Source organism: Pelodiscus sinensis, unplaced genomic scaffold (assembly GCF_049634645.1).
Source record: "Pelodiscus sinensis isolate JC-2024 unplaced genomic scaffold, ASM4963464v1 ctg126, whole genome shotgun sequence".
In the NCBI taxonomy this organism is placed as follows: Eukaryota; Metazoa; Chordata; order Testudines; family Trionychidae; genus Pelodiscus; species Pelodiscus sinensis.
Window position 1 is genome coordinate 95,948 of NW_027465898.1, and position 15,741 is coordinate 111,688.

At 67.4% G+C, this 15,741-nt stretch overlaps 1 protein-coding gene across 5 annotated transcripts in view; it reads right to left on the reverse strand.

Moving 5' to 3' along the window:
• The window catches only part of LOC142824341 (cell adhesion molecule CEACAM6-like), a 70,221-nt gene that overhangs the window by 41,603 nt on the left and 12,877 nt on the right, over positions 1-15,741 (reverse strand). For all 5 annotated transcript variants that reach the window (XM_075916228.1, XM_075916227.1, XM_075916226.1 and 2 more), the window contains one exon: positions 1,535-1,909. In XM_075916228.1, coding sequence (XP_075772343.1) covers positions 1,535-1,909 — 375 coding nt within the window. The remainder of the gene's footprint in view (positions 1-1,534; positions 1,910-15,741) is intronic.

Here is a 15,741-nt window from a genome sequence, read left to right on the forward strand (position 1 = left end):
GACCCGGGTTTCTGTGTCCCAGAGTTCAGTGCGGTTCTGGGCTCGGACTTGCCCTGCACACGGATGGAGGGATGCGCATGCGGGGAGGGGGGTTTTGGGGGTTGGGGGTGTCGTTCCCCTTCTCTGCTCGTTGGTTTGGTTCAAGCAGAGACGGGGGGAGGGGTGGTGGGAAGGTTTTTTATTTGATCGGTTTTGATTCAAGCGAACATGCGGGGGGGGGGGGGGGGGGGGAGGTTTTCCTGAGTCTGCAGGGCTGGATATTACGCCCTCAGGAAGGCAGGGCTGGAACGACACACACAAGGTAGCAAGTGCTCTCGGAGAGTCACACAAAGAATTGCTCTGGTAGAACCACAGAGCCATAGAGCTGGCAGAGACCTCAGGAGGCATCAAGTCCAGCCCCCTGCTCTAGGCAGGACCAATCCAACTAAATCAACCCGGCCAGGGCTTTGTCAAGCCGAGACTTAAACTCCTCTAGGGATGGAGACTCCCCCCTCCCCAGGGAACCCAGCCCAGCGCTTCACCACCCTCCTAGGGAAATCGTTTTTCCTAATTTCCAACCTAGACCTGCCCTCTGCAACTTGAGCCCATTGCTCCTTGTTCTGCCACCTGCCCCCACTGAGACCAGCCTCTCGCTTCTCTGGAACCCTCTTCAGGAAGTTGAAGGGTGCTTTCAAATCCCCCTCACTCTGCTCTTCTGCAGACTGAACAGACCCAAGTCCCTCAGCCTCTCCTCGTAGGTCATAAGTGTTTCTGAGCAGTAACGGGTGAAACAAAACCAAAGGGGACAGTGCCAGGCGCTGCGCAGAATAATTACGAGTCACAGCAATAGCATTTGCAAGGAGCAAAACTACAATGAGAGTGGGATAGAGGGACGGGAGGGCAACTCAGTGATTCGCAGGCAGCAGACAACACAAATGTGCGAACTGTGAGGAGATTCCTGCCCTGCCTTAGCCCCTTTTAAAATGTACTAAGCAAGACTTCTCCTTAGTAAGGGAAGGGAGAAGGGCAGAGGCGCTGCAGCCCTACCGAGCATGCTCAGTGCCTTCCCCTGAGAAAAGGATAAAAGAGCAGGTTTAAGCAAATGAAGAAGCCCCCCTGGCCGGGACACTCTGCGATGGTGCCTCGCTCCCAGGGGGTGACTGTCCGTACCCCTCTGCCCTGCCTGTACTGGGGATGGACCTCCCCTCACCCCCAGCCCTGAGTTTACCCCGGCCCCGAATCTAAGCCGCTTCCCCGCCCCCCCAGTCAGGTTTCACCCCCCCTCCTCGGTTTAGCCCCTTTTCTCCGTTTTTAACCCCTTGGAAAAGTAAGGAAGCAGAAAAGTTATAGAGTGGGCAGAACCAAGGGCAGTGGCTTCAATGCAGCGACTGAGCATGTGCAGAGATACCGCGCATGCGCATTGCCCCATAAGCGTTTCTAAGTAACAGCATGTCAGAGGTAGCAGCTTTCTGCATCCCCAGCCCCTTGACCCTGCGGGCTCAGCCCCGGGGAGAGGCCCGGAGCCCGAGGGGGGGGTCCCCGGGGTGTCACTTACCCCAGACGCGCAGAAGCACCGCGGCGAGGACTCTGTTGGGCGGAGCCTCCATCCACAGCGAGTAGTTCCCGGTGTCACTGAGCGTCACCCCCGCGATGTGCAGGGCGCAGCCCGGCCCCCCTGTCTCCCGCCCCGTGTGCGCCGGGCCGGTGATCGGATCAGACGGTGCCGACGGGTAGTAAGTGAGGATCCGTCCGGGCTCATCAGTGGTCGCTGATCGGTACCAGCCGCAGGTCACCGCGTTCTGCGGAGGATCCCGCGGGGCCAGGCTGACGCCCCCTCCCACCGCGGGGCTCGGCGGGCTGAGGACGATGGTCCCTGGGGGCCGGGTGCTCTGGGCCGGCGCCGGCTGGAGGCAGGAGCCCAGGACGGAGGCTGCGGGGGGAGCCCAGATACTAACGGTGCCCCTCACTCCCGACCTGCCCCCCCGCTTTCCCTTGCCCCCCTCGGGCAGCCCTTCGTGTCCCCTGCCCCGCCCCTCCCCTCCCCTCCCCCGACCGCCCCGTCTCAGCTGCCAGGGCCCCTCCCCAGGAGCCTTTGCTGCAGCGGGAGGGGGCAGGGGGCTCTGGCAGGGCAGCCCCGACTTCCCCTCCCACCTCGACCCGCCCGCTCCCCCGCGGCCTGGAGCAGGAACCAGTGGGGGGGGCGGTCTCCCCCGTGGGGTGCCCGGTCCCTGGGTCACCGCACAGGCTGGGGCTGAGGAGAAGCGGGGGGGTTGTGCCCCCCCATGCCCTGAGGCAGCGAGACACAAACAGCTGCTCCCTGCGAACCTCCCCTTGCGAAGCAGGATCTGCGGGGCCCAGGGGCTGGTGCGGGGCCCAGGGGCTGGGGACAGAACCGGCCTGGGGAAGGAAGCCTCGGCCCCCTCCTGCGCCCTGGGGTCCCCGCAGCTCAGCCCTGCTGCTTCCCCGGACACCTGGGTCGTCCCCCCGCTCTGACCTGCCAGGAGAACCCGGGCCCAAGGGCCGCCCGGCCGGCAGGGGCCTCGCTCCATCGCCCGTCGCTGCCGCGGGACGCGCCGGGTGTCAGACGCCGGGTCCCAGCGGGGCGAAGGGCAGAGCGAGGGGGGGGGGGGGCAGAGGGAGAAGGGGGGGCAGGAAGCTCCGCCCCCGCCCGGCTCAGCGCAGGCACCGGGTCCTGGCCGACGGGCAGGTCACACGAGGGGGGGGCGCCCCTGGGGGCAGCCCCCCCTCCGCAAACCCCCCCCCGCCCTGCCCGCGACCGCCCCCTCGTGGAAACTCGAAGGCTGCCGAGCGAAAAGTGGCCCCAGTGGGCAGCGACCCGGACCCGGACCAGGGGCGGCTCCGGGCCCCTGGCGGGGAGAGCGGGCGCGTTCTGCTCGGCTCACGTGGCCCGGGGCCGCAGGATCTGCGGGACTCACCGCTGCGGGGCCCTGCCAGGCATTGGCCGTGCAGGTCCTGGCTCCCCGGCGGTTCTGTGGGGCGCCTCATCCGGCCCCGACCCCCCACGGCCCGCGCTCGCCCCCACCAGCCCAAACCCCAAAGGGCCCGGCTTCCTCCCAGCTGCTGCATCGCGGCCCCCGGACTGAGCCTGCTCCTGGTTCCCGCCTCCCCCCCTCCTGTCACCCTGTGCCCAGCCCGCAGCTCGGCCCCGCTCCTGGGTCCCGGGCTCTGTCTGCCTGGGGCACCCTGGCGCCTGACACCCTGGTGGCTGAACGGAACCGGGATCTTCCTCAGGGGGAAAGGCAACAGGCGCGTTTACTGAGCAGAGATAGATCAGTGCAAACTTTCCCATTGGGGTATGATCCAGCTCACTGTCACACAGAGAAACCCCCCCCCCCACACGCACTCACACCCCCTGCACACTCCCCCCCACACACTCACACCCCCTGCACACCCCTACACACTCACACCCCCACACCCACTCACGCCCCCTGCAAACCCCCCACACTCCCCTACACACTCACACCCCCACACCCACTCACGCCCCCTGCAAACCCCCCACACTCACACACACACTCACACTCCCACACCCACTCACGCCCCCTGCAAACCCCCCACACTCCCACACACACTCCCACACCCCATCGTGTTCCCACTAGTTGCTCCCCTCACTGCACTGGGGGGTGAGGCAGGCGGGGGAGGGTGGAGCCGGATCGCTGCTCCCCGTGGACAAGAGGGAAACCCGGGTCCCCCTGCAAGAGCCTCCGATTCCTCCCTCTCCTGCCCGGCCAGTCCACAGCGCCGTGCGCAGGGAGACTTGTGGGGCCTTTTCCCTGCTGCTTCCAAGAGGGTCCCAGGACGGGCCCTCGCTGCCTGACTCCCAGGGCGTCTCCAGTCCAGTCTCCCCAGGGCGCTCCCTTCCCGATCCCCCCTCTTGGCGGCTCCCCCGCCCCCCCCCCCGATTCACTTCCACAGGCCGCCCCTGCAAGGGGAGAGACCCGCCCTGCTCCGAGCAAAGGGCTTTTCCTCCCCTAGCCGGGAGCAGGCAGGGCGGGGTGGCAGGTTTCTCTGGCAAAACCGGCCCTAGAACCGACCCTTGGGGTCCTCCGCTAGAACCCGGCGGCCAGCCTGCCATCAGCCCTCGATCACGGCCCGCGGGGCCCGGCAGTCCAGCCGGCTCCGTACCCACGGCCCAGTGCCGGTTCCCAATGCGACGCCCTCACCCGCCGGCACGAACACCGGGGGAGACGGGTCAAAGCTTTGCTGAAACCCAGGCTAGCCCCCCCCCCCGACTCCTCCCCCCTCCAGAGCCAGGAACCTCGGCAGAGACGCCGGGCGGGTTGGCCAGGCAGGACTCGCCCTTGGTGAATCCACGTTCACTCGTCTGCTCGCTGTCCCCTCTCGCAAGTGCCTCACAATTGAGCCCAGGTGTGTGTGTGGGGGGGGAGGGGGGGCTCTGGTGGGTTCCAGCGCGGGGGCTCCTGGGTTCACACTGTTAGCACGGGGTCTGGGTGGGAGGGGGCTGTGCAGGGTGTGTGAACAATCAGCTGACAAAGGGACCCTGACCCCCCCATCAGACAGGCGCTGGGCCGGGGGCTGCAGGGCGGATGGCTGGGGGCGGTGGCAGGGGGTGTTCACAGGGGGCATTTATCTCACAGTCGATGTTGTTTGTAGCAAATGAAATGGCAAAATCGTCCCCACGACTCCCGAAGTGAGTGTGGTCGGGACCCAGACAGGCCAGCGCCGGGACACACCAATGGGGGGGGGACACTGGGACGGGCCAGCACCAGGACACACCGATACCGGGGGGGGGACGACACAGGGACGGGCCAGCGCCGGGACACACTGATACCGGGGGGGGCGACACTGGGACGGGGCAGCACCAGGACACACCGATACGGGCCAGCGCCAGGACACACCAATACCGGGGGCAGGACACTGGGATGGGCCAGCGCCGGGACACACGGATACTGGGGGGGGGGGGGACATAGGGAAAGGCAAGCACCAGAACACACCGATACTGGGGATGGGACACCGGGACGGGCCAGCCCCAGGAAACACCGATACCGGGGGAGGGGTACACTGGGACGGGCCAGCGCCGGGACACACCGATACCGGGGATGGGACACCGGGACAGGCCAGCGCCGGGACACACCGATACCGGGGTTGGGACACCGGGACGGGCCAGCGCCGGGACACACCGATACCGGGGGGGACACCGGGACGGGCCAGCGCCGGGACACACCGATACCGGGGGGGACACCGGGACGGGCCAGCGCCGGGACACACCGATACCGGGGGTGGGACACCGGGACGGGCCAGCGCCGGGACACACCGATACCGGGGGTGGGACACCGGGACGGGCCAGCGCCGGGACACACCGATACCGGGGGTGGGACACCGGGACGGGCCAGCGCCGGGACACACCGGTACCGGGGAGAGGGCACCGGGACGGGCCAGTGCCGGGACACACCGATACTGGGGGAGGGGGACACCGGGACGGGCCAGCGCTGGGACACACTGATACCGGGGGGGGGGGGACACACCGGGACGGGCCAGCGCCGGGACACACTGATACCGGGGGGGGGACACTGGGACGGGCCAGCGCTGGGACACACTGATACCGGGGGGGGGACACCGGGACGGGCCAGCGCTGGGACACACTGATACCGGGGGGGGGGGGGACACCGGGACGGGTCAGCGCCGGGACACACCGATACTCCAGGGTGCACATGGGGCGGGGGAAGGGCTGCTCAGCTGGAGACATTTTCCTTGTAGTGATGCCGAGGGGCAGGGCAGGGGGAACCCCCCCCGAGAGTGAGTCACCACCACGCCCAGGGGCCTGGGCTGCCAGGGGGAGCCGCTCACCCCCTGTCCTCACTGGGGCAGGCTGGGGCTAACCCTCACCCCTGTCACCAGGGGGGAGCCCCGGGTCTGCCCCCCCCCCCAGCCAGGGGGCTCCCAGCGCGGCACAGACTGGGCAGCACAGGGACTCGTGGGTCCTCCCCCAGCGCGGGGAGGGGGGGCAGTGGGGGCTGGTGGTTAGAGCTGGGGGGTGGAGCCAGTGGGGGTGTCGCTGGCCGGTGGGAACACGGACGTGTTCTTCTCCGGGTCCCTCATGGAGCTTCACTAGAAACTCAGATGAACCAGATCCCTGGAAATCCCCCTCCCCCTCCGGCCTGGTTCCCCCCGCCCGGAGCCCTGGCTCCCCCCTCCCCCCAGGCCTGGTCCCCCCCGTCCGGAGCCCTGGCTCCCTCCTTCCCCCAGGCCTGGTCCCCCCCGCCCGGAGCCCTGGCTGCCCCCTCCCCCTCCGGCCTGGTTCCCCCCCGCCCGGAGCCCTGGCTCCCCCCTCCCCCCCAGGCCTGGTCCCCCCCGTCCGGAGCCCTGGCTCCCTCCTTCCCCCAGGCCTGGTCCCCCCCGCCCGGAGCCCTGGCTGCCCCCTCCCCCTCCGGCCTGGTTCCCCCCGCCCGGAGCCCTGGCTCCCCCCTCCCCCCAGGCCTGGTCCCCCCCGTCCGGAGCCCTGGCTCCCTCCTTCCCCCAGGCCTGGTCCCCCCCGCCCGGAGCCCTGGCTGCCCCCTCCCCCTCCGGCCTGGTTCCCCCCGCCCGGAGCCCTGGCTCCCCCCTCCCCCCAGGCCTGGTCCCCCCCCGTCCGGAGCCCTGGCTCCCTCCTTCCCCCAGGCCTGGTCCCCCCCGCCCGGAGCCCTGGCTGCCCCCTCCCCCTCCGGCCTGGTTCCCCCCGCCCGGAGCCCTGGCTACCCCCCTCCCCCTCCGGCCTGGTTCCCCCCGCCCGGAGCCCTGGCTGCCCCCTCCCCCCAGGCCTGGTCCTCCCCGCCCGCAGCCCTGGATCCCCCCCCGTCTGGTCCCCCCCCCAACTCCGCTACATGGAGCCCTGGCTCCCCGCCCCCCAGAACCCATCGCCCCGCAGGCGTCCGGAGAGGAAGAAAAACCCGTTTGTGCCGCATGTTTGTTTAGCGCCGATGCAGGAAAGTGACAAAGGAAACGGAGAGAAACCTCCCCCCTCCCTCCTCCCCCCAACCGCCCCAGGGTGCAGCCCCCCCAGCCATTCCCCGTGAGGTCCGAGTCACTGGCCAGGCCCTGCCCCTCCCCAGGGAGACCCCGGCCTGTCTCTGGGGCCTGGCTGGGGGCGCACCAGGCGGCCAGGCCAAGGGAAGTTGCCTCAGTCGGGCGGGCCAGGAATCCCCCTTCTTGCCCCCCAAACACTCCCCTCCCGGCACGGACCCAGACAGACAGGCCTGGCCGCTGCGGGGGGGGGGGAGAGCAAATCTGAGGAGGCAGTGAGGGCAGAGAGAGGGCAGCGGCTACAGCGAGGGACACTGAGTTTGCTCAGTTCGGGTGCGCATGCTCAGTGCACCCAAAGTCACAAATTCTGAGTAGTGTTTTGCTCGCTACACCGGGGACGGACGCGGCTGGGGGGGGGCTGCCCAGCGCCCGGTCCCCTGGGTCCCCGGCAGGGCCAGCGTGGGACAGACGTCACCGGGGGACTCGGCCTTGGGCGGCTTCCTCATCGCGGGGACCTGCCCCGCCCGGCTGTGAGGGGGAGGGGCAGGGGGCGCCAGGGGAGCCACGAACCCGGAGACCTGGGGGGGGGGGCAGGTTTGGCTCCTCCATGCTGCCGCGGGGCCCCTCCCCTCCCCCAGCCCCAGGCATGAGCTGGTGCCCACAGACCAGCATGGGAGGGTGGGGGAGAGCAGGGAGATTTATGGGGGGGCAGAGAAGTGGGGGGCTGGATGTGGGAGGGGAGGGGCCGGCCTAAGTGGTAAGAGAGGGGAAGGGGAAGTGGGGGCTGGATAGGGAGGAGTGGATGGCTGGGGGAGGGGCCTGCCAGTGTGGTAAGGGAGGGGAAGGGGAAGTGGGGGGCTGGATGGGGGAGGGTGGATGGAGGAGAGGAAGGGGGGGTCTTGTGAAAACAGCAGAGGAGGAGAAATGGGGGGTGTCTCAGGCTGGGGGGGCTGACGGGAAAGGGGGCTGCATGAGGCTGGGAGGTGCTGTGGGGCCTGCAGGGGAATGGGGGTGGGGCGGGCAGGGAAGGTATAATTAGTGGTGGGAGAAGCCAGCTCCCCCCCCCCCCCCGCCCTCCGTTCCTGGAGGTGCCAGGCAACTGCAGCCTGAGGCCAGATCGACGGGTAGAACCGCAGGCCAGTTCTTGCCACACCAGCGACTGCAGCTTTTCCTGCCACGTCCTCGGGGCGCTGACGGGAGGCCGGGTAGATGGGCCCTTGGTCCGCGTCTCACTTGGTCCCCACCCACCAGCCCAGCCCGGCCAGCGCACCCCAGGGGTGACAGCCCCCCCCCACTCAGCCACGCTGCCTTGGAAGCCGGCCAGGGGAGTGAGGGAGCCCGGGGCAGGGGGGCAGGTGTCATGTGCATCCCTAGGGAGAACCTGCCCCATCCAGTGGGGTAACCCGTTCTCGGGGATCCCCCTCCAGTGCAGCGACCCTCTTGGGGGGCCTATTCCCTCCTGGGGGGGCCGCCCCTCTGCCTCCAACACGTCTGCCAGCCCAGGCCCCAGTGCCCCCAGCAACAGCCCCCCCCCCCCCCCCCCGCCAGTGTCTCTGCAGGTAACAGGGTCACTTGGACCCGTCTTCTCCCCGCCCAATGTCCCCCCCTCGCTGGGCCGGTGCCGGGTCCCCCCTTGTCTGCATCTGGCTGGAGCCGGCCGTGTGCGCTGAGCAGGCCGGGGGCACCAGGGCTCCAGTCGCCGGGTCCAGTTCTGGGCTGGGCCCTGCAACGACAACCCCCCCCCCCCCCCCCCCCGCAAGGAGCTGCTGGCATTTGCCGGAGGCGGCTCCAGTGGGGAGGGAGTTTGCAGCCGGCTGCTCCGCTTGGACTCACACACACGGACCCTCCTCTGCGGCTGCAGCCCTGCCAGTGACCTGGACTCTGAGGGGTAGATGGTTCAGTGCAAACGCCGGCTCGATGGGTTCCTGTGTTTCTCTGTACTGTAAGGCTGCTAGTCCCTGTGGGTGGTTCCGCCCTGTGTGTGCACGGCGCTGAGTACAGGCGTGTCCCTTGCGTGCGACCAGCGAGCCGTGCAGTGTGTATCGTGCGGAGTCGCTGCCCTGGGGCGAGAGCCGGGTCACTGCTGGGCCGATTTTATTCCTGGCGTCTCCCGAGGCTCCGTGCCTGTGTCCAGGGCCGGCCAGGCGGAGGCGCCGCCCGTGTATATGGGTTAGGAGCCAGGGACTGCAGCCGGGGGGGGGGATCCCGACCACAGAACATCCCCGCTGGGGACCAGGATCTCCTTCCACGTGAAAACCAGCAGGCGCCCAGCCCCCCGTGAGTGGGACCTGCTCCCGAGAACCGGGGAGGAAAGGGGGGGGTCACCCCAGTAACATCCGGCACTGAGAACCCCTCTGCATGGAGCCCCCAAAGCTCCCCTCTCCCTCAATCAGGCTGGGAGTGAGGGGCACCGGCAGGGGGGTAGGGGCAGTGGGGTGGGAGTGAGGGGCACCGGAAGGGGGGAGGGTCTGTGGGGTGGGAGCGAGGGTCACCGGAAGGGGGGAGGGTCTGTGGGGTGGGAGCGAGGGGCACCGGAAGGGGGGGTAGGGGCAGTGGGGTGGGAGTGAGGGGCACCGGAAGGGGGGTAGGGGCAGTGGGGTGGGAGCGAGGGGCACCGAAAGGGGGGGAGGGGTAGTGGGGTGGGAGCGAGGGGCACCGGCAGGGGGGGGGTAGGGGCTGTGGGGTGGGAGCGAGGGGCACCGGCGGGGGGGGGTAGGGGCTGTGGGGTGGGAGCGAGGGGCACCGGAAGGGGGGGGTAGGGGCTGTGGGGTGGGGAGCGGGGGGGGGACCGGAAGGGGGGAGGGGCTGTGGGGTGGGGAGCGGGGGGGGGCACCGGAAGGGGGTAGGGGCAGTGGGGTGGGAGCGAGGGGCACCGGAAGGGGGGAGGGGCTGTGGGGTGGGGAGCGGGGGGGGCACCGGAAGGGGGTAGGGGCTGTGGGGTGGGGAGCGGGGGGGGCACCGGAAGGGGGTAGGGGCAGTGGGGTGGGAGCGAGGGGCACCGGAAGGGGGGAGGGGCTGTGGGGTGGGGAGCGGGGGGGCACCGGAAGGGGGGAGGGGCTGTGGGGTGGGGAGCGGGGGGGGGGCACCGGAAGGGGGTAGGGGCTGTGGGGTGGGGAGCGGGGGGGGGGCACCGGAAGGGGGTAGGGGCAGTGGGGTGGGAGCGAGGGGCACCGGAAGGGGGGAGGGGCTGTGGGGTGGGGAGCGGGGAGGCACCAGGGGGGTGACAGCTGAGAGCGCCTGGGATGGGGGAAGGGCGGGGGAGGGGCTCAGGCAGGGGGCGCAGCTGGATCCGGTTTGTGTCTCCCGCCGGCTCCGTCCGGTCAAACCCTGAAATAGCGGGGGGAGGGGCGGCGGGGGCGGGGCCAGCCCGAGCCCTTTGCACGTCCCGGCCCCGGGAGCGCGGCGCCGCCCCCCAGAGTCTTGTGGATAAGGGAGAAGCGGTGGATGTCATATACCTAGACTTTAGTAAGGCATTTGATACGGTCTCGCATGATATTCTTATTGATAAACTAGGCAAATATAACTTAGATAGGGCCACGATAAGGTGGGTGCATAACTGGCTGGATAACCGTAGTCAGAGAGTTGTTGTTAACGGTGCTAAATCCTGCTGGAAAGGGATAACAAGTGGAGTTCCTCAAGGGTCTGTTTTGGGACCCGTACTGTTCAATATCTTCATCAATGATGTAGATATTGGGATAGAGAGTACGCTTAGTAAGTTTGCAGATGATACCAAACTGGGTGGGGTTGCGACTTCTTTGGAGGATAGGGACATAATTCAAAATGACCTTAGCAAGTTAGAGAAATGGTCAGAGGTAAACAGGATGAGGTTTCATAAGGAGAAATGCAAAGTGCTCCACTTAGGAAGGAACAATCAGTTTCATACATACAAGATGGGAAGCGACTGTCTAGGAAGGAGCATGGCGGAAAGGGATCTAGGGGTCATAGTGGACCACAAGTTGAATATGAGTCAACAGTGTGATGCTGTTGCAAAAAAAGCAAATATGATTCTAGGTTGTATCAACAGGTGTGTTGTAAGCAAAACTGGTGAAGTCATTCTGCCGCTCTACTCTGCATTAGTTAGGCCTCAGCTGGAGTACTGTGTCCAGTTCTGGGCGCCACATTTCAAGAAAGATGTGGAGAAATTGGAAAGGGTCCAGAGAAGAGCGACAAGAATGATTAAAGGTCTAGAGAACATGACCTATGAAGCTAGGCTTCATGAACTGGGCTTGTTTAGTTTGGAAAAAAGAAGATTAAGGGGGGACATGATAGCGGTTTTCAAATATCTAAAAGGGTGTCACAAGGAGGAAGGAGAAAATTTGTTCCTCTTGGTTTCTGAGGACAGGACAAGGAGTAATGGGCTTAAAGTGCAGCAGGGGAGGTTTAGATTGGACATTAGGAAAAAATTCCTAACTGTCAGGGTGGTCAAATATTGGAATAAATTGCCAAGGGAGGTGGTGGAATCTCCCTCTCTGGAGATATTTAAGAACAGGTTGGATAGACATCTGTCAGGGATGGTGTAGACGGAGCGTGGTCCTGCCTTGAGGGCGGGGGGCTGGACTCGATGACCTCTCGAGGTCCCTTCCAGTCCTATGATTCTATGATTCTATGAGTGTGACGCATGCGCAGCCCCCCCCCCCCCCGGCACATGGGTGCCCCCCCCCCAGCGCCCAGCGCACGCGGTGCCGTCCCCGCCTGACCTGGCAGCCTCGGGCAGCTCCACGTGTCTGGGGGTGGGGGGGGAGCGGTGGCTGCTCCGGCCAAGGGGCGCAGCAGGGGCGGGGGGGGGGGAGCGGTGGCTGCCCCGGCCAAGGGGCGCAGCAGGGGCGGGGGGGGGGGGGGAGCGGTGGCTGCCCCGGCCAAGGGGCGCAGCAGGGACCGCAGCTTAGCTGAGCGACAGGCGAGCTGAGCTGTTCCTGTTCCCGCTGTTACCGATCGCACCGCCACTGCAAACAGCACGGACAGAAGTGACACAAAGTCACTTGCAGGTCCCATGAATCCCGGCGGGCTCTGAGCTCCCATTCAATGCAGAATAGACACCGGCAGGCACGTTCTGAGCCCTGCGCCCTTCCTCTGGCGAAGCCAGGCTCCTCTCGCTCCCAATGGGCAGCAGCCAGTGGGAGGAAGGGTCCGAGCCCAGCTGCCCAGCAGGCCTGTGGGGGGCTCTCCCATTGGAGGGGGCGCGGGCCCCAATTCGTACCCCTGTGCTCGCGTGGACGCGTCTCTTGTCACTAAAATGCCAGTTAGGTTGGAAGGTGTTTGTGCCGCCCGTTCCCGCAGGGCCCGACGCTCAGTTTGCACCGAGAGGTGGAGGTGAGTGAATCACGGGCCGGACTCCCTGTGTCTGCTGGGGGGGGTTCCTCTTCCGGGGGGGGGGGTGCAGGCACGTCCATGCTGGTACCAGCCCCAGGCTGCCCCAGGCCCCGCCTGCTGCCCAATTGCCGCTGTTCTCTGCTTCCTGTCTCGCATCCAGGGGGCCCGGGAGCTCTCAGGGATTCTCTCTCCCAAGGGTGTCGGGGGGGGGGGGGAGGGTTTCTGGCTGGCTACAGGGACTCAGGGCTAGGGCTCAGCCCCAATCCCCCAGCCGCACCACTCAGCCCTGACCCCACCCCCGATCCCCATGGCTCACCCCTGACCCCCCCCAGCCACACCACTCAGCCCTGACCCCACCCCCCATCCCCATGGCTCACCCCTGACCCCCCCCCAGCCGCACCACTCAGCCCTGACCCCACCCCCCATCCCCACGGCTCACCCCTGACCCCCCCCAGCCACACCACTCAGCCCTGACCCCACCCCCCATCCCCATGGCTCACCCCTGACCCCCCCAGCCACACCACTCAGCCCTGACCCCACCCCCCATCCCCATGGCTCACCCCTGACCCCCCCCAGCCACACCACTCAGCCCTGACCCCATCACCCCATCCCCATGGCTCACCCCTGACCCCCCCCAGCCGCACCACTCAGCCCTGACCCCATCACCCCATCCCCATGGCTCACCCTTGACCCCCCCCCAGCCACACCACTCAGCCCTGACCCCATCACCCCATCCCCATGGCTCACCCCTGACCCCCCCAGCCACACCACTCAGCCCTGACCCCATCACCCCATCCCCATGGCTCACCCCTGACCCCCCTGCCCAGCCCCAGCACGCCCGGGCGTGACGAGACAGCCGGCTGTTTATTGCCCAGCGCCGGAGCAGGAGGCGCTGGAGTGAACAGGGCGATGGGGAACCTGGAGACTAAACTGGGGAGACGCTGCCCGGAGCCCGACTCCTGAACCCGCCCCGGCCGCCCCTGTGGGTCCAGCCCCCGCCTGTCAACCCCTCCCCCACTCCTGGCTGGCCCCCACCCCCAAGATGTGGGTCCAGCCCCCAGCCTCAGGTCCCATGTGCCCCCCAATGGCCTCTGCTCCCGGCTGGAGACAACCCCCTGGCAGTGGCTCCCCTTGGGGCAGGGTCTGTGAGCGGCAGAGCCAGGGGCCCGTGAGCCCCTCGGTGCCCAGCCCCCGCCCGGCTTCCCTCAGCGCCCGCCGGAAACCCAGGAAATCCCGGCCACTGCGCATCTCTGGGATTTTCTGGATGTTTTACTGGACAGAGGCCCCAAACCGGACTGTCGGGTTGAATCCCAGACACCTGGAACCCTCCCCCCAGAGCAGGGGGGATTAGCCCAGCCCCCGCCGCCTGGGTCGAGGCCCCAGAGACGCCCAGACGCCGCGGTGAGGGCCCCCGGGGAGCAGCATGGACGGACAGACGGGCCCCGGGCTGGGCTGTGACTCTTTCTCCCTTTCACGCCCCGGGGCAGTGGGTCCCAGGCTCAGGGACGCGCCTTTCCCAGCATGCACCGGGGGGCCGGGGAAGAGGGTTGGGGGGGGTCACTTCAGCTCCTCGTACACATCCGGCTGTCGCGGCTGCAGCGTCTGGGGGCGACAGGGACGGGTCAGCCAGAGATGCCCCCGCAGAGAACCGGGGACCCCCCTGCATGGCCCAGCCCCCCACCTCTCCCCACGGGGCTCTGCAGCCCCCCCACACAGTGCTGGCCCCCAGCCCATCCTGGCTGGTCCCTCGGGCTCCCGCTGCCCCCCCCAGCTCTGGGGTGAGATAACCAGCCCCCTCCTCAGCCAGCGGGTTTGGGGGGGGGCAGCTCCCCCTCCCCCCACTGGGCCCGAACCCCTGGGGCAAGGACGCAGGGCCGGGGCGAGGGCTCACCTCGTACGTGGGGCCAGGGTCAGGGGGGCTCCTGGGTGGGGCCTAGAGCGGAGGGAGAGAAGAGGGGTGTTAAAACCAGACTCCAGAAATGTCCTCCCCGGCCCCAAGGGGATCTCGGCAGAGTCAGAGGGACCCCGGGTTTGTGAGACCCCCAGGCAGGGGCTGCGGGTCGGGACTGAGGGTGCCACAGAGGAGGGGGCGGGGCTGAGCCCTTGTCACTCACCGCCCCCCCGGCACAGGCTGTCGGGGGCAGGTTCTCGTACACCAGGACGGGCGCCGCTTTCGCCTGGGGGGGCTTGTTCCAGCAGCGAGAGTCTGGGAGGAGCATCAGAGACGCTGGAACCGGGATCCTGGTGCCCAGCTCTAACCACTAGCCCCCACCCCCCTTCCAGAGCTGGGGAGACAACCCAGGAATCCTGGCTCCCAGCCCCGCCCAACTCTAACCACTAGCCCCCACCCCGCTCCCAGAGCTCCGGAGACAACCCAGGAATCCTGCAGAAGCGGCAAGGATCCTGTGTCACCTTATACAGGCAGTCCCCGACTTACGCGGATCTGACTTACGTCGGATCCGCACTTACGAACGGGGCTTTCTCGCCAAGGAGGTCGGGGCGAGAAAGCCCCGTTCGTAAGCTGCTCCAGTGCCCCTGGTCTGCTGGAGACCGTCTCCAGCAGACCAGGTGCACCGGGCGGGTTCCCGCGCTTCTGAGGCTTTGCCAGAGCAAAGCCTCAGAGGCGTGGGGAACCGCCGCTGCTGCCGCTTCAGTCTGGGTGCTTGTGGTCTGCTGGGGACGGTCCCCAGCAGACCACAGGCACCGGGACTGAAGCCGCAGCCGTGGCGGGGTCCCTGCCTCTGAGGCTTTGCCAGAGCAAAGCCTCAGAGTCGCGGCACCCCGCTGCCGCTGCGGCTCTGCTCCCCGTGTCCCTGGTCTGCTGGGGGGGGGGGAGCACAGCTAGTGTGCTCCCCTCCCCCCCAGCAGACTAGGCTTTTGTTTTGGACTCTGGGGCAGAGCAGCTGGGGCGCTGCCGATTGGTCCTGCAGCGCCGCTCTGGGCACTACTGGAGCAACCCGGCAGCACCCCAGCTGCTCTGCCCCAGGCGTCCCCAAGTCAGCTTCTGCTGAAACTGACCAGCGCTGACTACAGGAAGCCCGAGGCAGAGTTGCTCTGCCCCAGGCTTCCTGGAATCAGCTGCTGATCAGTTTCAGCAGCAGCTGACTTGGGGATGCCTGGGGTTCTTAAGTTGATTCTGTATGTAAGTCAGAACTGGCCAACTTACATACAAATTCAACTTAAGAACAAACCTACAGTCCCTATCTTGTACGTAACCGGGGACTGCCTGTAGACGAATCGAAGTGTTGGAGAAGCAGACCCACGAAACCACGGGACTCCTCGCCGCTTTTGCAGATTCAGAGTAACACGGCCACCACTCTGATAGCCAGGAATCCTGGCTCCCAGCCCTGCCCAGCTCTAACCACTAGCCCTCACTCCCCTCCCAGAGCTGGGGTGAGAACCCAGGCGTCCCGGCTCTCCTGGGGTGGGGGCTGTAACTCACAGAGGAAATAGGCCGCGACTCCGGCCAGCGCC